The sequence below is a fragment of the Panicum virgatum genome, chromosome 6K (assembly GCF_016808335.1).
Source record: "Panicum virgatum strain AP13 chromosome 6K, P.virgatum_v5, whole genome shotgun sequence".
NCBI lineage: Eukaryota > Viridiplantae > Streptophyta > Magnoliopsida > Poales > Poaceae > Panicum > Panicum virgatum.
This window is the reverse complement of record NC_053141.1, coordinates 47,570,480-47,591,629: the sequence shown is the minus strand read 5'-3', so window position 1 is coordinate 47,591,629 and position 21,150 is coordinate 47,570,480. Positions and strand designations below refer to the sequence as shown.

The 21,150-nt window shown below is 48.6% G+C and overlaps 3 protein-coding genes, 1 long non-coding RNA gene and 1 other non-coding gene across 6 annotated transcripts; 2 read left to right on the top strand and 3 right to left on the bottom strand.

Annotated features, from left to right (window-relative positions):
- Positions 1–1,159: 1,159 nt before the first annotated feature.
- LOC120713817 (probable protein S-acyltransferase 20) lies at positions 1,160–12,382 on the bottom strand. Its single transcript, XM_039999796.1, has 9 exons — positions 12,110–12,382; positions 11,161–11,274; positions 10,668–11,066; positions 10,380–10,448; positions 10,235–10,306; positions 10,032–10,157; positions 3,032–3,112; positions 2,754–2,948; positions 1,160–2,595 (listed from the first exon to the last, which is right to left on the bottom strand). The coding sequence occupies exons 1-9, from the start codon at positions 12,152–12,154 to the stop codon at positions 1,594–1,596; spliced, it is 2,103 nt and encodes a 700-aa protein (XP_039855730.1). The 5' UTR covers positions 12,155–12,382; the 3' UTR covers positions 1,160–1,593.
- On the top strand, positions 12,372–14,088 carry LOC120713819. The gene is made up of 3 exons (XR_005691290.1): positions 12,372–12,512; positions 12,792–12,892; positions 12,978–14,088. It is a non-coding gene; the product is annotated as an uncharacterized LOC120713819 (long non-coding RNA).
- LOC120713818 (dihydroneopterin aldolase 1-like) lies at positions 12,914–14,483 on the bottom strand. The gene is made up of 2 exons (XM_039999797.1): positions 14,088–14,483; positions 12,914–13,306 (listed from the first exon to the last, which is right to left on the bottom strand). Exons 1-2 carry the CDS (start codon positions 14,273–14,275, stop codon positions 13,111–13,113), a joined length of 384 nt encoding a protein of 127 aa, XP_039855731.1. The 5' UTR covers positions 14,276–14,483; the 3' UTR covers positions 12,914–13,110.
- A 91-nt stretch (positions 14,484–14,574) lies between these two features.
- TRNAE-CUC lies at positions 14,575–14,647 on the bottom strand. The gene has a single exon. It is a non-coding gene; the product is annotated as a tRNA-Glu (tRNA).
- A 993-nt stretch (positions 14,648–15,640) lies between these two features.
- On the top strand, positions 15,641–20,816 carry LOC120713811 (YTH domain-containing protein ECT2-like). Of its 2 annotated transcripts, none has more exons than XM_039999789.1 (9): positions 15,641–15,908; positions 17,028–17,101; positions 17,176–17,353; positions 17,719–17,801; positions 17,873–18,185; positions 18,278–18,393; positions 18,868–19,386; positions 19,497–19,709; positions 19,948–20,816. In XM_039999789.1, exons 2-9 carry the CDS (start codon positions 17,033–17,035, stop codon positions 20,287–20,289), a joined length of 1,833 nt encoding a protein of 610 aa, XP_039855723.1. In that variant the 5' UTR covers positions 15,641–15,908; positions 17,028–17,032; the 3' UTR covers positions 20,290–20,816. The 2 variants fall into 2 exon arrangements, with proteins under 2 accessions (XP_039855723.1, XP_039855722.1); XM_039999788.1 differs by lacking the exon at positions 15,641–15,908 and adding an exon at positions 16,008–16,304.
- Positions 20,817–21,150: the final 334 nt, after the last annotated feature.

Genomic DNA, 21,150 nt, shown 5'->3' with positions numbered 1-21,150 from the left:
TGACCTCATCCATCACTAAAACAAATAAATAAGAGCTCAATGCTGACCCCTGGTGTAGGCCTATGTTAATAGGAAGTCAGTGGTGTTGCCATCACATGTCCGGACAAACGTCGTCGCATCCTTGTACATATCCTTAATGAGGGTAATGTACTCAGTTAGAACTTTGTGCTTCTCCAAGGCCCACCACATGACATTTCTCGGTACTTTGTCATATGGCTTCTCAAGGTCAACGAAGACCATGTGCAAGTCCTTCTTCTGCTCCCTATATCTCTCCATCAATTGTCGTATTAAGAAAATCGCCTCCATGGTTGACCTTCAACCCAAATTGGTTTTGGGTCACACTTGTCACTCTTCTTAGGCGATGCTCGATAACCCTCTCCCAAAGCTTCATCGTATGGCTCATCAGTTTAATCTCACGGTAGTTAATACAAATTTGAAAATCGCCCTTGTTTTCGAAGATAGATACTAATATACTTCTCCTCCATTCTTCTGGCATCTTGGGGGTTAAAATTCCAGGATCTTTAATTTCAAAAAAAAATCCAGGAGCATCCTCAATATGAGTACATGATGTATATACAACTAGGATCCAATCATTTTTTTTACATCTCAATAACTCTACTAAATCAAGAAACTTTTAGTATCTCTGTCGGCCTATGGGGGGTACGATCTGACTGGAGCACGTGTGGTTGATCTTTTACTTCTTCAGTTAATCTACAATTTCAGTTTGATTGACAATATTGTGGACCAAACGCTAGTTTTTGTTTTTGTTTTTGTTTTTGTCATATCTCCATGCGGCAATTTAAGTTTCCATAGAAAAACAGAGACTACAAACAAGGGCCTAGGAGCAACCAGCGGTATAGATCGATCAAAATTTTAATCATGGCAAATGAGAGAATTTCTGGAACACCTCTGCTCAGATTATTACGTTCGAATCTCAAAGTTGCTCTCATATATAATTTGTCATTGTGCCCAGTTTGGGCGTATTCTTCTTTGTAATACAATCGGCAGCTTTCCTCCCGTACTTCCCCCTAATCAAACTGGTCTGGCAACTGTGACTTTTTTTTTTACAATATTTGGGCCAATTATATGTATTATAAGGCATTTAAAAGCAATCCAAGTAAAAGAGATACCGGGCTCAATGCACACTAACAAGAAACAATGAAGGGAAGCTTTGTATAAGATGTATTGCATTCTCTATAAAGTATAATCTGTGACTACATAACATGTAATTTACCCGAGCAACCACTCTGCAGGTTTTCTTGAACCATATGGATTTCAGACACCCTCGTCCTGTTGAACCAGAGCATTCAAGCACTTAAAAGTGGGACAAAAATGCTACCCGTAATTAACAAGCAAAGAATTTACATCACAACCGATTGGTTCTTCTAACTGTCATGCTTCCAGTTTTCATTCCACTCAAGCTTCAGTGTAAAGATCAGCCCCCTTGACCCTTTTCCGATGGATTTTCTAAGATGCTGCTCTGCTGGCAGTCTTTGGCAATCAATTGTTCAGAACTCTTACCATGTCACCCTGCAGCGATCATCTTACCCCATCATCGGGGTACTGATCTATCAGCAAACAAGTGCCATGAGCTCACCTGTTGAACGGTGGTGGGTTCTTCTGAAACGTTCCTGGAGCAAACACCGGGAAGGACTCTGCGGTTCGCCTCCTCTCCCCCCCAGTGTCATGTTGCCGCCTTTCCTCGGGTCGCACTCTTGCACCCGCATCATCACTCCTCCGAGTGCCAGCAGCAGCAGCAGCAAGAAGTGGTCCGCCAAAGAATATCGACTGCCCAGTGTATGTCAACCTCTCAGACGGCTGTCCAGATGGCAATGCTGGGGAAGAGGCATTCACGGGCGCCAGATTTCTCCCGTGATTGCTTGGCTCACCACCAGGGTTCGCCAAGAAACGAGGTGCCCTTGCTGCTTGATCACCATCAGCAGCTCCTAGTCTAGTGCGTGCGGGTGCCACTGAAACGTACCGACCAGCCTCTTGATCCCAAACAACCGATGCTTTTCTGTTCTCCCGGACATAAGATGTTGCTGACTGGAACACCGGGTTGGATATCTGTGTGGTTGGAACAGGCGGCGGCCTCGGTACCACTGGTGCAGGCCTTGGAGGTGGTGGAGGCGCACGAGGTGGCATGCTAATCTGTGTGTGAGGCACGGGCTTGTGAATGCGGACCGGGCTGCTTATGCTGCTAGCACTCTGCGTGCCTGATTCATAGTCGTCCTGGCTTGCGAGATTCTGAGGATACGAGGAGCTATGAAGAGACGACAGCTTCATATCAGGCCATTTTTCCTTGGTGGCACTCGCACTGTAATCAGCACTCATGCTGCTTCTCATGCTTGCATTGCCGCTAGAGCTAAGGCTGGACCCTGGACCCCGGCGGGTATCTATAGGTCTGAGGACAGAGGATGATGCTCGAGCTTTCGCTGCAGCTTTCATTGCCTCATTGCTGTCCAGCTTTGCAAGCTTCCAGGCACTGATTTTGACTTGCTTCTTGGCTTTGTTTGCTCTTTCAGCGTGTCTAACAGCATCAGGGTCGACGGTTGATGGTACCATGCCTGGCTCCAAATGCGGGATCACCTCATCCTGTTTCAGAGTTGGAAGTACAGAAAAATTAGAAAAGAACACCTTTTCGATTAACACATCGTTTCCACCATGCAGCTTCTTAACCAATGTTCAAAGTTAGTATGCAATTTTTTTGCCATACCCAAATTTTCAAAGCAGTGTGAACCATTGAAAATTACCTTATCAACAAAAATCCTTGGAGGTGTGCACCATGAACCCTTGTAGTGAAGACCAAGTGAACTAGCACCACTGAACCCAGTAGTGGCTGAATTTGTTGGGGAGTAAACAATGTTTACCTCCTCCTGGTCCTCTTCCTCTTGTGCTACTTCACTCATAGCTCTCATTGCAACAACATATTCATAAGTTGTGATCCCCTAAGTAGGAAAAAAAAGCAATATAGTAAGAACAAGGTGGCCTTTTCATGCATATTGTCCATGGCGAAAATTATGAGACACACCTTTCTGATCAAGATCATGTGGAAGAAGAAAAGTTCCCCTAAAGGTACACAAGCAACTATAGAAAGAAGAGTGAAAAAGGCCTGCACATAAGAAGTTCACATTCAGTCAATAAATAGCAAAGTCTTAGTCTAACAAAGTCATGTAAACAGGAAACAATGACTATACAATTGCATACAGTTCTAGAAATCTATTCATTACAATTGATAATGTAGTATCAAGACTATACCGACGCGGTGCTTCCGTTGCCATGGCCTCCAGCATCTGGCTCGGGAGTGCAAACGCCCGCGCCGTCGAGGGTGGCCGTCGCTTCGTCCGGTCCCGTCGCTCCTCCCCCCCCCACCCCCAGGGGTGCGGCGGCTCGTGGCAGGACGCCATCGCCGGCTGCCTCGCACCCTTCTGCGGCGCAGCAGGGCAACCACCGCGTCCGGGAACCGAGTCGGGAGGGCCGCCGTGACCGTGTGGCGGGCCACCCTCGCGAGCCTCGCCCCCGCTCTCTGAGTCGGGCTGCTCGCCGCCCACGATCTTGTGAGCTACGCGGCCGCTCCAGGAGCCGGGCCACCCGTCGCCTGCGTTCTCCAAGCCGACGCACCCGCCGCGATCACTCGCGGGACGGCGCTCGTCGTGTCGCGTTGCGGCGCTCCCCTGGCCGGGGCGATCGCCGCGGCCGCTCCCGTCCCGCCCGCGCTCTCCCCGGTGGATCGCCGCCGAGTTCGCCATACGGAGCATGCGACGTCGCGTGGCCGTCCTACGAATCGTGCTCATCGCCAAGACCATGTCAGGGAGCACCACGGTAGCCATTCGCGCAGTGGCGCCAACCATGATGGAGCGGGTGACCTGTCTCCCCAGGAAGCTTCGCCGGAAGCGCCCTCACCTATGGAGGTGGACGCTTCGCCGGACTCGCAGGTGCCGGATGCGCCTCCGCTCCTCTCCGACGAGGACCTCCCGGCAGGCCATCCGATGCTGCGGCCTTGCCACGAGGTGTGCATCATTCCACGGTGCGTCGAGATGGACGCGGAGGAGGCGCGCCTCCGTCTGGCCCTGCTTGCCATGGCTTCGGATGGGAGTGGCCTCGACGTTCCAGTGGATGCCATGCGGAGCGCAATCTTGGAAGTTCCGGGGGTCGGTGGCCGGGACATGGTCGTCAGGGCATTCTACCCGGAGAGGTTCCTCATCGTCTTCTCCACGCTCGCTGACCGTGACGCTGCACTCCGTGCCGGCTGGATCGTCGTCGGTCACTCCATGTTCCTTCTCCGGCCATGGACGCGCCTGGTCCGGGCTGAGGCAGATGCTCTGCGCATTCGCGTTTCCATCGAGATCGAGGGGATCCCAGCTCACGCTGCGAGCCTACGCACCGCTCAGAAGATCCTCTCATCGTCCTGCTGGATCGAGAGGCTGGCACCTGCATCCGAGGACAAGACCGACCAGTCGGCGCTCAGGCTCACTGTGTGGACCGACAACCCTAGTCGCATCCCGCGCACGGTCACCCTGCTCATCGCCGAGCACGAGCGGCGGGTGACTCAAGATGATCCGGCACTTCAAGTGGTCTTCGGCAACCTGCCTCCCTACCTGCGCAACAAGGATGTGCTCTCCTACCCCATCCTCATTCACCTCCGTTCCACGGCGGACTTCAGATCACGCACGCCGTCCACCGCCAGCCCCTCGCCGTCTTCTAGCGACGGGGACTCGGGTCCTGACGGGAACCCTGACAGGAGCTACGGGGAGACACGTGGGGTTGGTCCGCTGCTGCAAGGTTTCCGTTGCCACCCCGGCGTTGTGGACGGCTCAGCCACGACCTCCTCGTTGGGTCGGCAATCGACCAACTCTCGCCCCGGGGTGGGTTCTGGTGATGCGTCGTCTACTGCCTTCCCGGCTCAAGTCCCGCCGCCGCCGCAGCTTTCGCCGTTGTCGCCGCCGGCGAGGTGGTCTTCTCCGCCGCCCCCACTGGAGGACGCGCCTTCGCCGGTGATGCCGCCGGCGGGGAGGACGCCGCCGATGCCCGCCGCCACGCCAACTGGAGAATCTTTGCTGAGGTCGGACACTGACGCTGGAGGGCCCCACCCCATCCCAACTGTCCCTGTCTGTCTGCTGCCTGCCGCGGCCTCTGCCGCACCTTCTTTTCCTCTTTTGGAAAGTGAAAGTGAGTGTGCTTTCCACATCCCGGTGACCACGGAAGAGCCAGCGACGGCGTCGCTGGGCAACCCTTCCCCCAGCAGCCCACATGTTGTCTCCCCGGTGGGGTTGGCGGCCGCCCCAACTCCCTGCGCTCGACGCGTGGCCACTTCGGATCCGTTGCCAACCACTGGGGTCAGTTTGAATTCCAAGCTGACTCCTTGTCGGGTTCTGGCGACCGTCTTGTCTCCACCTTCCATCAGGGTGTATCAGCGGCGGGTCCACAGCGAAGTACACCCTCGACCGCGTCGCCGGCATCTCCTGGTCCCCGCTCCACTCAACTTCGACCCGGCCTTGCCTGTCGTCGCCCCCCAGTCTGTGCCGGAACCGGCAGTGGGTGCTGCGAACGCGGGGCCTGCTAGTGATCTGGAGTCACGGGAGCCGACTGCGCACGCCTCATCTGCTGGGGCGCCTCCTCTCGAGCTGTCTTCCGTTGGGCACTTGGAGCCTGCCTCCCCGCCAACCGTTGGACGCCCATCTCCTGGTAGGCCTGGCCATTCAATGATGGGCTGCTCTACACCGACACCTACTCGTCCCACACCGTCTACCTCGCGTGCTCAGGCCTCCAGGCACACCCCCGTCGACAACCAGGATCAGAGCCTGGCTGGTGTCACTGCGGCAACAGCGGACTTCATCTCAAGTATGCGCAGAGCACTACAAGCCCCTCTCGCCCAGAAGACCAGTGCGCGGCGTTCCTCGACGCCGGCATCCCCGCTGAAGGCTCAGCGACGCAGCTCCCGGATCGCCAACCAGAACTCGGCGGTGCGTCCATCCAAACGCGGCGAGGCGGTCCTCATGCGCAAGCTTGGTGTTCTTCCTGATGGTCACCAAGTGACCGACGAGGCGAGGAACAAATACTGCAAGCTCTTCGACAAGCCTCTGTCCAAGAAGCACCTGGCCGCCATCCGTGATCTGTTCCCGGCCGCGCAGGCCCTCTCTGACGAGGTGCTCTCGGCAGCCGCCATGCAGATCGATGCGGACCTAGTCATCGTCTAAGCGTCGTCTGGGTGGCATCCAAGGTTGTTTAGTTCCTATGAATCAACCGAACTACAACCTGCTCGTGTGGAACATTAGGGGGCTTAACAGTGGTGCCCACCGTGATGCTCTGCGCGGGATCGTGCAAGATGCCAATGCATCTGTTGTGTGTGTGTCCAAGAAACTAAACTGAGTGTAATTTCTCCTTTCTTGATCAACGAGATGCTCGGAACTCGGTTCTCGAGCTTTGCTTACTTGCCGGCGGCAGGCGCCAGTGGGGGTGTGCTGATCGCGTGCCGCGATCCTGATTTCTCCATGACGACGTTGCATGTTGGGAGATTTTCGGTCTCCGTCCTGTTGCAAGCCAACGATGGGTCTGAACCTTGGTGCCTCACCAGCGTTTACGGGCCGCACCCTGATGTGGACAAAGTCGAATTCCTCGCGGAGCTCCGCTCAGTACGTGCGATGATCTCCCATCCGTGGATGATCGCCGGAGACTTCAATCTCATCCTAGACGTCGCAGACAAGAATAATCTGAACCTTAATCGACGGAACATGGGGAGGTTCCGTAGATTTGTCGATGAAATGGAACTGAAAGATGTGCCACTTCATGGCCGTCATTTCACTTGGAGCAATGAGAGGCAACATGCGACACTTGAGAAGCTTGATCGAGTTCTGGTCACTGTGGACTGGGAAATCCGCTACCCGTCTTGCTTTCTGCAGGCACTCTCCTCGGATGTATCTGACCACTGCCCTCTTCACCTTGCGCTAAACGCCGCATTCAACTCCAAGCGCCGCTTCCATTTCGAGAACTTCTGGCTCAAAATCCCAGGTTATCTAGAGGCCGTCGAGCGGGGGCTGGCAGTGCCCTGACAACATCACAGACCCATTTCAAAGAGTTGATACGTTGCTGAAAAACACGGCCAAGGAACTCCAAAGCTGGAGCCAGCGACGCATTGGGCAAATAAAACTCCAACTACTCATCGCAAAGGAGGTGGTGCTTCAGTTTGATAGAGCACAAGATCGACGTCAGCTATCTCCAGATGAGCACCTGCTGCGAAAGGAGATGAAATGCAAGTGTCTGGGCCTTGCTTCTCTGGAGCGGACCATAGCAAGGCTACGTTCCAGGATCACATACCTCCGAGAGGGAGATGCAAACACAAAGTTTTTTCACCTGCACTCGAGCTATAGAACCAAGAGGAAATTTATTTCCAAGCTCGAGGATGACTCCGGGACGGCACTGACGCATGACGAGAAGGCCGACATGCTTCATCGGCATTTTTCCGCAATCCTTGGCGCGGCGCCAGATCGGAGCTTCACTATTGATCTCCAGGCTTTAGGTATTCAGGCAGCCAACCTTGAGCATTTGGAGTATCCCTTCTCAGAAGAGGAGGTGTGGGCAACAATCAAAGCCCTTCCGCCGGACAAGTCGCCGGGCCGGATGGGTTCACGGCCGAATTCTACAAGTCGGCTTGGCCTATCATCAAGGCTGATATTTTGGCTGCGTTTGGATCATTCTACCTCACCAACCGAACGCAACTGCAGCGACTGAACGGAGCACTTATCACGCTGCTGCCAAAATGCCAAGATCCGAAACGGCCTAGTGATTACCGGCCTATTAGTCTAATACACAGTTTTGGGAAATTGGTTGCTAAATGCTTAGCCAATCGCCTGGCACCGGAACTGGACAACCTGGTTGGAGTGAATCAAAGTGCGTTCATCAAGAAGCGCTCAATCCATGACAACTTCAAGTTTGTGGAGCAAGCTGCTAGGCTTTTGCACAGGAAAAGGAAACCGGCGCTCCTTCTCAAGCTGGATATCTCTAAAGCATTCGACACTGTGTCCTGGCCATTCCTGCTGCAGGTGCTACAAGCTCTTGGCTTTGGCACACGCTGGCGAGACTGGATTGCATCACTCGTCTCCACTGCTTCAACTAGGGTGCTCCTGAACGGTGTTTCAGGAAGATTAATCTGCAATGCAAGGGGCCTTCGTCAAGGTGACCCGCTATCGCCGATGCTTTTCATACTGGTGATGGAAATGCTACAGCGCCTCTTCATGCGAGCGGCATCATTGGGTGTTCTGTCTCCACCTGCTAGCCATGTCATCCAGCATCAGTGCTCCCTTTATGCTGATGATGTCGTGCTATTTGTGTCACCGGCGGCCCAAGACTTGATCACCACTAAGGAGATACTGGCACTGTTTGGAGACACCTCTGGTTTACTCACAAACTTACAGAAAAGTTTGATTGCGCCCGTTGCTTGCAGTGACAGTGAAGTCGCCCTTGCTGGCCAATTGCTACCGGCTGAGATTGCTGATTTTCCTGTAAAATACCTTGGGCTACCACTGACAATGGGACGTCTGCGAAAGGCTCATCTTCAGCCACTGGTCGACCGTGTGGTAGTTTATATCCCAACCTGGAAGGCTTCACTTCTGAATAAAGCGGGGAGATTAATCTTGGTGAAAGTCACAATGTCTGCTGCATGTGTGCACACACTCATTTCTCTCAAGGTGCCTGACTGGGTGTTCCAGGAAATCGACAAAAGGCGACGGAGCTTTCTTTGGTCTGGAAAAAAGAAAGCTAATGGCGGGCAATGTTTGGTGGCTTGGCCTTTCGTTTGTCAGCCAGCTGAGTTTGGAGGTTTGGGCGTGGTGGATCTTCGCTTAGCTGCTTATGCTCTGCGTTTGAGGTGGCTTTGGCTCAAGAGTACAGACACAAACAGACCCTGGAAGAACTTGGAATTGGACTTCGGCAAAGATACGGTTGTGCAGGCGATGTTCAATGCATCCACAGTCTTTGAGTTGGGGGATGGCAATCTAACCCTTTTCTGGTCCGATCATTGGCTTGGCCAGAAGTCGCCATGCCTGCTAGCACCTGAACTCTGCAAGCTCATTAAACCGAAGATGCGGAAGACAAGAACAGTCGCCACTGCTATGGTCGAAAAGACTTGGATCCAAGACATTACAGGCACGCTAACCATTCAAGCTATCTCTAAATACCTACAGTTATGGGAGGCTATGGAAGGCGTGCATTTGAGGCAGGGCGTGGAGGATACTATCCGCTGGAAATGGACCACAGATGCCACCTATTCATCTAGGTCCGCCTATCAGGCTTTCTTCCATGGGAGAATTCAGTTCAAGGGAGCAACACCGATTTGGAAGGCTTGGGCGCCCATGAAAGTTAAATTTTTTACTTGGCTGGCAGTCAAAGGTCGTATTTGGACAGCGGACCGCAGGCATCGTCGTGGGCTAACTACGGATACAGACTGTCGTTTGTGTGACCAAGAAGTCGAGACTGCCGATCATCTCCTCTGCACCTGCAGTTTCACCAAGCAGGTTTGGCACTCCCTGTTCACTGCGCTCGGTTACCAAAACCCTCCGCCTGTTGTAGATTGCTTCCTGGAGTGGTGGCTTACCTTGCGCCAAGACTTGTCCAACGAACAGAAGAAGGGACTAGATACAACTGTGATGCTCGTCTCTTGGATGGTGTGGAAAGAGCGGAATGCCAGGGTGTTTAACTACACCGAGCGGACCCCAAATCGTTTGTTGTCTGACATCATCGCCGAGGGAAGCAATTGGATTCAGGCCGGTGCGATGAAACTTGCTGCGATCGGCTGGCCCCAGCAGTTGTCTTTAGGGGGAGCGTCACCTCTAGTTAGCTAGTTGCCCGTTTCTGTCGGGTGTTTCGGTTGTTTCCTAGGGCCGTATAGTCAGTTCGGTTGAGGTGTGCGTGCGTCCCTTTTGGCCCGCGTTGTAAGCTTTTAACAATCTTTTTCTTCTTAATGCAATGATACGCAGCTCTCCTGCGTATTCTCGAAAAAAAAATTAAAAGTATTGACAATTTCTGCTAGAACTTACGACAATGGTAGCAAAGGCAGGACGAGGTAAGCCATTCCCAAGCTTGTCTTGAATAATTCTCTCTGAATTCTTGTTGGTGAAGCATATAACAAGAACAGCAATGCCTACTCCAATTTCAATAGCAAGCTACAACACAAAAGATAAAATAGTTTAGCAAGTGCTGAATTATTAGAGGTTGAATAATACACAGTCACTTTACATACCCAGAGGAGACTGGTAGTCATCAGAGCGAGAAAAGTGAAATAGTTCTTCCGTCCAACACAGTTATTTAACCACTGCCGAGGATCCAAACATGAGATTTTCATAATTAAAATTTGAAGGCGCATGCAGTTTCTGTGTAAGAAATACCCGACAGTGATGATCAAATCCGTCAACACACTTGTCACAGCTTTTGCAATGTTTACTGAATTTGCGAACCTGAAAATTTTTCTTTGTAAATCAGTAAGACCTGACAACACAAGTTTTCACTTTTCACCCAAGTTGAAATATGCACAAAACCCCTTATACAATGGGGAAACTACAAGAGATACATATACATCTAACACGTGGCAGCTAAGACAGACAGAACGTGTTGACTAAGGATAAGACAAAAGCTGCTGTGTGGTTGAAACATTGAACAGCTACACATGAACGTACCTCAGCATTACATAATGTGCAAAACAAGGCATCTTCACCGTCCACTTGATTCTCTGAATCATCAAATTTCCTACAATCCTCCTTGATAAACAAAGCACAAACAAGCCCTCCAAGTAAGCAGCTCCTTGAACTTCTTGGTGGTTGGGACCCTAGATCTATATTTGCGTCTCCAGCAGCTAAACCATCACGATTAGAACGGCCATCTAGAGAGCTCCTATAAGTAGATGTTGGGGAGTTTGTGCCAGCAACAGTATCAGTTTTTGCTGGCAAATTCGTGCCCTGTATGTCAGCAGTACTTCCAGGTGCATCAATGAAGCCATCCTCAAACTGTGACATGATCCCAGGATCTGCAGGGTTTATGCTAGTGCACCGGATATAAAAGATGAAAACAGCGAATGCCTGGCAGAGTTCAGGCAAGTAAAAATTATGGCAATGACATCAACGCGTTTAAATGACAAAGAAATACAATGCACGTGCAGTTTGGCTGGCTTACCACGAAAGTATAGGTGCCAATTGCAACATATTCTAGGACTTTCTTCCCTAGAAATGGTGCAAAGAACGCATAAAATGCGACCACCAGAAGCAAGAAAACCGTAATTGCGACAACCTGTTTCCATAATATATTAGGAAAATTGTCATGCCACTGTTAGCGAGATGTAAATAGAACATCTTGGACATGTTTGGGATTTTTATCACAGTGATCCGGGGGGTGGGGGGTTGAAAAATGCATGCTCGTAACTTTTTAGCATGATGATGTTGCCCTTTGGGAAATAAATTGGTAACTTCATTCCTTTTTTTTTTGCCAGATTGATACTTGGAAAATATTAAACAGACTGAAGATTCGTCAGAAGCACAAATACGATTGCAGTATTGAGATAGTTTTTAAATGTTGAAAAGTTAGATATGGTCATATGGAGCTATCCATCAGAGCACCGTGGTGCCAAACCAACAACGTGAACAAGCCATCCCTACTGGCTACTGGAGCTACAGCTAGAGTAGCTTGCTCTTTGTTACTAGTATACCTGGAAAAAAAAAACAGGTTTCTTTCGTTTGCAGCTGTTTCAGTAGAATCAAAGTGCCAGACGAGAGGTGTCGTATCTAAGATGCTTCTCCTCAGTGTTATACTGTAATCAGAATCGCGCGTTCGTGGGGGGTGGGTGGTGTGTGTGTGTGTGGGGGGGGGGGGGGGGGGGGGGGGCGTAGCAGCAGCATTGTTTCGATGATTGCACCCCCGCGTGCTAAATTTTGAACACCGGATTAGGCGTATCTCTCCCGGTAGCACATACGAGCTGAAGTTGTGACAGATTACGCGGACGAGTGAAAACCACTAGCAAACAAAATCTCCAAGCTGACCAAATACGTTGGATTATTTTTTTTCGCAGCCAATTCCAGCGGTAAAATTCTCAAGGGAGATGGAAGGAGAAGGGGAGGGGAAATTGCACCTGGAGCGTGTGCACGGGGAGCTGCCAGCCATGCTTCCTCGCCATGGCCCCCTTCGCCTTCCTCTCGCGTACTCCTCCCCCTTCCGCTTCTTCCAGTCTCCCTCTCTCTGGCACCACCGCACCAGAGAGGGGAGGCCTTTGCCCTGCTTTTTCGGGAATCGGGAGTAGCTCAAGAGTCAATCAAGACCCCGAGGAGCGCAAACACTGTCACACTCTCTCTCCTCTCTTTTTTGCTTCTTTTCTGGTGGTTGTTTTTCTTTTTTGACTGCGCCGATTTCCTCTGCCATTTTCGTGCAGGTTAGTTGAGATCAACCAACCAAGAAAAGATTTGAGTTTGACCATGGAGGATTACGGGCGATCCGGTTGTTGTCTTGGAATTACTATGGTCGCTTGGGAACAGCCGGTAAGATTGTGGTTGGAACTTAACAAACCGCAATTCACATTATTTTTTTATTAGATAATAATATGTCTTGAAAGTATTTGATGCATGATTTTTCTTTCACTCAAACTAATGTCGGCATAGTGGTAGACATACTTCGTATTAAAAAAACTAAACAGGAGAACTGAGCTGCTTAGCTTTAAGTGATAGTTGGAGCATGTCTATTACATGGATTTGTGTTTCTTCCCCTTTCCTTTGGTAGGTACTAGTACTACCATCCTTTTTCTTTTCTTTTCTTTTCAGATGAAGTGCCTCTCATGCTCTCATCTATTTCTTCTCAAGAGCATCGCAAGTGGTATTTCATCTGTATCTCAAAACTGTGACTCCACCATGGATTATAGAAGGTGATGTTTGAAGTGCGTCAATTTGTTTTAAAAATAGAAGATAATGTTTTGGCTCATTGTTATTCGATTATTGTTCCCGTTTCAGTTCACACAAACAGCACAGCCAAATCTAGTTCATCAAACATGATGCCAACAATTGTGGAATATATTCGATTACAGCAGCTAACCAACGGCAGCAGCATCTACAGTATCAGTCCCATTCCACAGTGAAATCACTCTCACGCTTTGTTTCTGTGCCTCGTTATCTCGACGCCCAGATAGTCCACAACGCCTTGCACCGCGACGTGAGGTTTGCCAATCTTCACCCGGACGGCGGAGATCTGAGGGAACTTGAGCAGCGTGGCCTTTGCGATCGACTGAGCCACCGACTCCAAGAGGTTGTGCGGCGTGCCTTCGACGACATCCTTAGCAATCCTGCAGAGGAGGCGCAAAGCAGAAATTCAGTATCAGGAAATCTCTGAAGACACATTATTGGGGACAGAAATTTGGACTCTGAAGGAAACCAGATAGAGCAACACATGAGCACATGACACATTTGGGATCAGTGTAAATAAGAACAATCACATATATCTTTTCAGAAGGGGTGTAAACAGTAAAATCAATCACTGAAGGTGCGTATACGATGATGTTAATGACAAACAGAAAGTGCAAGGTTCCAACTTTGGTGACTAAATTAAATTTGGAAAGAATCATCCAGAAACGCATGGGCCTCTGTAAAATGGTGCTCTCTTTTATCAACTGATGATGATGAAGCCTCTTGGTTTGCCTGCAGGCTGAAACCTTGAGGTCCTAAATTTTGAGTAATACTTGCATAGCTGAATGTACAGAGTAAATTCCAGCAAAAGACTGAATGATGTCCACCAAAGCACAATAATCTCCTTGCCCTTCAGTCAATCAATCATACTAAATGGCGCGGCAGGTCAGGACGAACTGAGCTCAAAGAATGGAATGGTGTACGGCAAGGCTGAATTTACTTGCGAGCATGTTCAATTCAAGGTATCCAACTTGCAAAGCAAACTGTAACCACACAAGCATAGCATGTTGACGGTTCATCGAGGTCCCCGAAAGGTGATTGATTCTAGAATCTAACCGTCGTCATCAGTACTAGGAACTAGGAAGCACGAACCGATAGATGCGGGTGAATAAGCAGGAAATTAAGAAGCAGTTCAGCTGCGCGAGAGGAAGCCAAGCCAACCCGTAGATGTCGGTGTAGCTGACGGTGTCGGCGATGCTGTCGGACTCGCCGGCGGCGGCGAGGTCCGTCCATGCGTCGACGTCGACGACGAACTTCTGGCCCAGCGTCTGCTCCTCCCGCTTCACGCCGTGGAAGCCGTGGAACTGCAGGCCGCGCAGGATGAGCTTGTCGCCGCCGGCCTCCGCCATGGATGGGGGATGGCCGCGCCTCGCCTCGGCGGCTCACGCAACGACACCACGAGGAGCGATTAAATAAGGGAAGGGGAGGTGGCGGATCAGAGAGGGTAGCCCGAGCTAGCGTCGCAACATGGCTGGCGGCGGCGGCTGCGGCTGCGGCTGGGGAGGAGGGAGAGCTGACCAGGCCAGCAGGGACGACGGAGAGAGGGAAGCGATGATGGTTTGGGCCGGCCCATCGCGGATTTTCCTGTCTGATAGTTCGTCGGCCCACGAGGGAACCCCCAAAAAATGCAAACAAAAAAAAATAGAATTTCCGTTGCCGGGACTCGAACCCGGGTCTCTCGGGTGAGAGCCGAGTATCCTAACCAGCTAGACTACAACGGATTTGTTATGTTAGCTTCAATGCATCCCTATCTCATCCTCCATTTCATTGCCCGGCAGGCAGTGAAGTGACAAGTAGTCGGAACCTTTATGACCTCGTCCTCCATTGTTTTGTTTTCACTGTTAATCGACGCACAAGTGTAGGCATTCAGTTCTTAACCTCTGTAGTTAATTGGAGTTATTGAGAAACTTTCAAGCCTGGATGTTAGATCCGATCCGATCAGCCACCAATCTGGATTCCTTAATTAATTAAACAGCTAGACCAATCGTACTAGATTGGATCTATACCAAGATCAAAGGACTGAAAAGGTAAGGTTACTCGAGAGTAATTGCATCTGGCGTGTCGTCTTCTTGGATGGATCTTGACTTGACTTGCGCGGCTGTACATTTCGCCTGCCCGGCCAAGTCAGCAACACATTGGATATGTTATAGTGTTTAGCTAGCGTTTGGTAATTTCCTAGTAAAACCTCGGAGTCACAATCCAGCTTAATAACTGTCCAAAAAAAATGATCTAACTTAACAGCTTTAAGATCCCGTGGGTATTGGTTTGTTTAACTCCGGCACGAACATGGATCAGATATGTTGAATTTATGGTTTATTATAAATACTTGTTCATGTCTTCCTTTTCAAAATCCAAATCCAACAAACATAAATAATAACTAAGAATAAAAAATATTGTACAAATTGTGGTTTCGCCTACATTTGATAGCTGCTTCAAACTAAGATCATATAAATCCTAGTTCCATATTTATTGTACGTTTTGTTAATTCATGGTTATACTTCGACTAGTACAGTCACACACTCACACCTCTGAAAAGAAAATTAATAAAAATTGCAAAAATAATCTTTTCGGTTTAACCGGATCTCTATGTACCTTGTTGAATGGTAAGTATACACAATTTGTGTTTTTGTATTATACTACGTATATAATAAATGCTTGTTCTTGTCTCTCTCTCTTTTCAAAACCCAAATCCAAACGCCACCTATAGATAATAACTAGGAATAAAAAAATAAAACCGCGCAACGGAGAGAAAAGGGGGCGAGGTCCATCCCCTCCCCTCCTCTCCTCTCATCAGATCACGAGCCGCAGACAGGTGTGGGATCCCGATCCGGTCGCCAGATCTGCCGGCCTCCGCGCCGATCCGGGCGTCCTTCCACCGCTCCTCCTCATCCCCCTCCCATCGTAGTAGGCGCGCCCTCGACGCTCCCTGGAGCGGAGATCCCTCCCAGCCCCGACTGATCGGTTCCTTCCTTCTTATTGCCGGTATGTTACGGGAGCTGTAGCTCGCTTTGATCGCTTCTCCGTTTCTCGCACCATCTTTTTGTTATGGTTTGATTGGATCAGCTTCCAAATCCAAAATCCTTCTTCCTCTTCGACCCATCCGGTTTGTCGCCGATCTGCTCCGCCGTGTCACTGTGCGTGCGTGAGATCTTATGCGAATTCGGGTTCAGGCGTCGCCAATGCTGTGATTTCGAGTTACGGAATAAATTGGTCCGGGAATCAGGAGTCTGCAATCGAGTCGATCGGGCTTCTTGCTTGGCATGGTGTACACTCCTGATTCCAGCAGCCAAGGCCCTGCGGAATCGCCCAAGCTTCCGCTTCCGCTTCCGCTTCACGCATTGCGAGTCCTTTTTGTTAGGAGCAACGGGACGTTTACAGGTTCGTACGCTTTGGGTGTGCGTATCAATGTCACGTTTGATTGGTTGGGTACGGTGTACAAAGTGTCACGTGCGTGTGCTTTCCGATCCGTAGAGATGCACAGTCAATTCGGGTGGGTCGGACGTGATTGTAGATGCCTGAACGGGCTTCAGAAGCAGGGGTTGTGGCACGAGTGTACGTCATGTTAATGGTTGGTGCAGACCGTGCTAAAGCAGAGGGTTGTGGCAGGACGTCCATCACTGTCATGAGGCTAAATTTTTCTGGAGAGACCTTACGCCTTAGTTGTGATCTGGTCTTGTTTTGACTGATCATAGGATTTGTGTGAATCGTGTATGCATCTTAACTTCAAAGTCAATAACCATGTAGGTTAGACTGCCAAGTACGTGCTACAAAGTACGGGAATTTCAAGTGCTGATGATTGTTACTTCTTGTGCATGCTTTTGTCTATGATCGACATGTTTCCTTAGGAATTAAATGCAGTATGCATTGCATGTAGGATCACATGGTCTCTAGATGTAAGTATGCTGTGGAAGCAATTATCTTTTGTTGCTACTTAAATAAGTAGACATTAGTCTTACTCCATATAGATCTGTGGTATAGTGACCTTTTTTTTAAAAAAAAATGAAATTGGTAGGGCCAGAACAAAGGTTATCTAGGTAGCAGCAATATTATTTACTCTGCTTAGCATTGGATATCCTCACTTGTTGAACCTTGTTGTTTCAGGCTCCATGGACAAGCAGGAGCCAATAGCTGATGTCGAACAAAAGATTGGTCTCACTGAGAAGCCTAAAGAACAGGTACTTACTTTTCAATACATTGCCTTCACTTTTTGTTTACATTTTTTGCTGACTGTATCAACCATCTACCTCAGCATGTTCCCAGCAAGGATGAGAAAGCAACTTTGCCCCCAATTTCAGTTGATTCAAATGTTCTCGATATACCAAGTGAAGGCCAAACCCAAGCTGGCACATCCAACATAGATGGGGACCATAATGCTGCATATCCACACAACTTTTATGCTTCTCAGGCGCAGCCATTCTATTACCAAGGTCAGCTTGCTTATGGCCTCTCTTCACACTTTATGTAATGTTTTGCATTCCCTCTCCATTCTCTGTTACAGAGCATGAACTTATGCATTGTGCTGTATAGGTTGAAATAATAACCTAGGGAAACATAAAGAAGCGATTATTTCAAAAGTTTGAGACATATGTACTAGGAGGTGCTATTGATGTCTTTATCTATGAAACTACCTATGCTTGTCAGGAATAGATCAATAGAATATGTAAATCTGTTTTTGCGGTGGACTCCTTTGATTCACTTATTTTGTTTTATTTGATATTGTTGATTTTGCAGCTCTCATCACAGTTGATGAATGTTTGTTGGATCCATAACATAGTTAACCCTCTATGAGCAGGCTCAGGATACGAAAACCCTCCACAAGAATGGGACACATATCCTCCTTACATGAGTGTCGAAGGATTGGAAGTGGGTCCAACAGTAAGTAGAAAAAAATTCCTTTGTTAAAAATTTTCCAAAGAGCACTTCTCTAAATTTGTCTTTTCTTGAAGGTTGTGTACAATGAGGACCCTTCATTGATGTTCCATGGTGGATATGGATATGACCCATATGCTCATTATTCTCCTATCATATCACCTGTACCGACTGCTGTTAGTGGAGATGGTCAGCTCTACTCCCCTCAGCAGTTCTCCTTCTCGGCTCCTTACTACCAGCAGTCAGTACCACCTGGCATGCCATATTTAAGCTCTCCTACTCCAATATCACAGGGTGATACAATGATGCCGATTGACCCAACACAAGGAGGTTTTATTGCTGATACTCATACTCTGAGTCCGAACAGCTTCCTTTTTGGCCCAAGACCTGGTTATTATCTACCTTTGTGCTTTGTTCAGTTGATTTAGGTCTTGTGTTCTAGGTGAGACCTTAACTTTGTGCCCTTTGATTATATCTTTCAGAATGGTTCAGATCTTCAGAAGGAACTGGGTCATTTCCATCACCTGCAGCTTCACCTCAACCTGTTGGTGGTGTTTCAGCCTTTGGCCAAAGCAACTTTCCAATGGCTTCAGGAATGGTATTGTATTCTCATTGCTAACCCTATGTTTATCTTCCCTCAAATAGGACTTAAGAATTCATGGATGCAGCTTTTTGCACAATTTACTCTCTCTCATGGGAATCTTGGGGTTAGCTTTTTGCTTCAGAAACAAATCTTAGCTTCACCAAATCCATGAAGAACAATGTAAAACCTACACTTCAGTATACCAGCTAGTGCCTTTTCATATTCGTTGTTGATATTTAAATATCAGACTTGATTGTAGCCACCAGCTGCAACTCAAATTCTGCTCTTGTCTGCATCCACCTGTCACTTCTCTGGGGGTTACTCACAATTGCCTGGAATTCCAAGTTGTTGTTTTTATGGTGATGCTTATGATATGTTCAGAAAGACTGAAAAATCAATTTCTAGGAGACAGGAATGTATTTCTGCATGATTGAATTTACTTACTTGTAGATCTGCCTTCTGATATTTATTTGGTTTCCTCGATTTCAGCCATCACCTCACCAGAAGCCCTTTTACGGTTTCGGATCCCCAGCTGACTCCTATGGACGGGGTTTCTCTCATGGTGGGATATTTCCACAGGCCAGTAATTGTGGGGGATCCTTCCCTGGCTTTGGCGTTAATGGTAGAAATTCCATCTCCATGGAGAAAGGGCGCAGAAGAGGAAGGGGTAATGCCCTTATTTGCAGCTGCAATGGCCCGCTTGACTTTCTCAATGAACAAAGTCGGGGTCCGCGTGCTACTAAGCCTAAGAAGCAACCAGAGGGTGACAGTAATGATGAGAAGCCTTCTATAGGAGTTGGTTGTGAGTTATACAATAGACCTGACTTTGTCACAGAGTACACAAATGCCAGATTTTTCATCATAAAATCATACAGTGAAGATAATGTGCACAAGAGCGTCAAATATGGTGTTTGGGCTAGCACCACAAATGGAAACAAGAAACTGGACTCAGCTTATCGTGAAGCTAAGGAGAAGGAAGAGCACTGCCCCATTTTTCTGTTGTTTTCGGTAACTAAAGCATCATCTTAGTTATTGTTTTGTTTGAGACAGTGAGTCCTTTTTACTTCCCATCTTGTTATTTCGTGCTAATAATGTAAAATTGGTACAAAAATATACAGGTGAATGCTAGTGCACAATTCTGTGGTGTTGCTGAGATGATCGGTCCAGTGGACTTTGAGAAGAGTGTGGATTACTGGCAGCAAGATAAGTGGACTGGTCAGTTTCCTGTTAAGTGGCACATAGTGAAGGATGTCCCCAATAATCTATTCCGCCATATAATTCTTGAAAACAACGAAAATAAACCTGTAACGAATAGCCGAGACACACAGGAGGTACTTGGATTTCTCTCTCTTCATTTGTTTAATTTACATTTTTATTCTTGTTGTACATATCTCTCCTTTTTTCATGAGATACATATCGCATACTAGCTCGGATGTGCCATTCATGCTTCCAGTTCAGCTGTTAATATTCTGTGCCTTTATTTTCCATTTTATTTTCATACTGAAATTTGACTGTATTAATGCATTGCCTATTTAGTGTGACACCTGTGCTTGTTTGAGCCTATTGTAGGTGAAACTAGAGCAAGGACTAGAGATGCTGAAGATCTTTAAGAACCATGATGATGATGCGTCAATCCTTGACGACTTTGACTTTTATGAGGAGCGTGAGAAAGCGCTGCAGGAAAATAAGGCACGGCTGCATCAGCAACATATATCCACTTCTGTTGCTGTTGAACCCAAGAAGCCCTTTACTGTGCCTACTGATCTTGTGGGGCATATCACCAAGAGTTTTGCTCAGGCTGTGCGGCTTGGCGAGTCCAAGACCGTAAGCCCTTTGTCCGAAAAAGCGTGTGGGGGTGATCCGTCTGTTCCTGTGAAGCCGGTCGAAGTTAAGCAGAGTGGTTTGTCATAGGGACTCTTGATCGATGTGGCTGGGCTGCACTGCACTCGAAATATCATCCATACGCTTCCTGATCAAAATGTTGGGGGCTGCACATACAGGGATGTTGGTGCTGAAAACTAAGACATTGGCGAAGATGGCTTCTTGCGCTTTTGGTCAAGCGATCATGTACACTAGGATAGATCTTTGCCAACTTTGGATGGAAGTTTAGTTTCTTGAATAGTTTCTCCTTTTTTCCCCTCCTCCAGTATTTGTCTCCTTCTCATTGCATCATATGATGATTCCTTAGTGGCTAGCCTTAAGGAGAGCTGCAGTTTTTGTGCAAGCCTCTGTAAGTTCCCCTGCCCGCATATGAATAAGGCCATTTTGCTTATTATAAAGTATAAAACCCCTCGTTTATCCTACTGTTTTATCTTATTTTTCCCTGTGAAAGGACACCTCTGTCAGTTCCTATGTAATCAAACATAAACGCTATCCAAGTGACCTGGTTGTGATAACTAGAGTAATAATGGTTGAATAAGCAAGCATAAATGTTAGTAGCTATTTGTTGTGATTGCCTGAACTGGACGCCAGTCGCCGGTCCGTCCGGCCGTCGTGCTCCTGGAGTACAGCGAGCTATGTGCACTCGAGTTGACTGGATCGTGGCCTGAGGTTACGCCTGGATCGTGGCCGGCTGCTGCTGCGTTTTTGGGTGGAGCAGCGGATCGTCAGCGCTGGAGCGCCCAGAGCCAGAGGGGCGTGGAAACTGGAAAGGGTCCGTTGATCGCGGCCGTGAACGTCCGTCCGATCTGAGGGTCCCACCCTCTCTGGACGTAACTGCAACGACCACCAGGCCGATGCCGTGATGGAACACAGAACAACCACGAGGAGCTT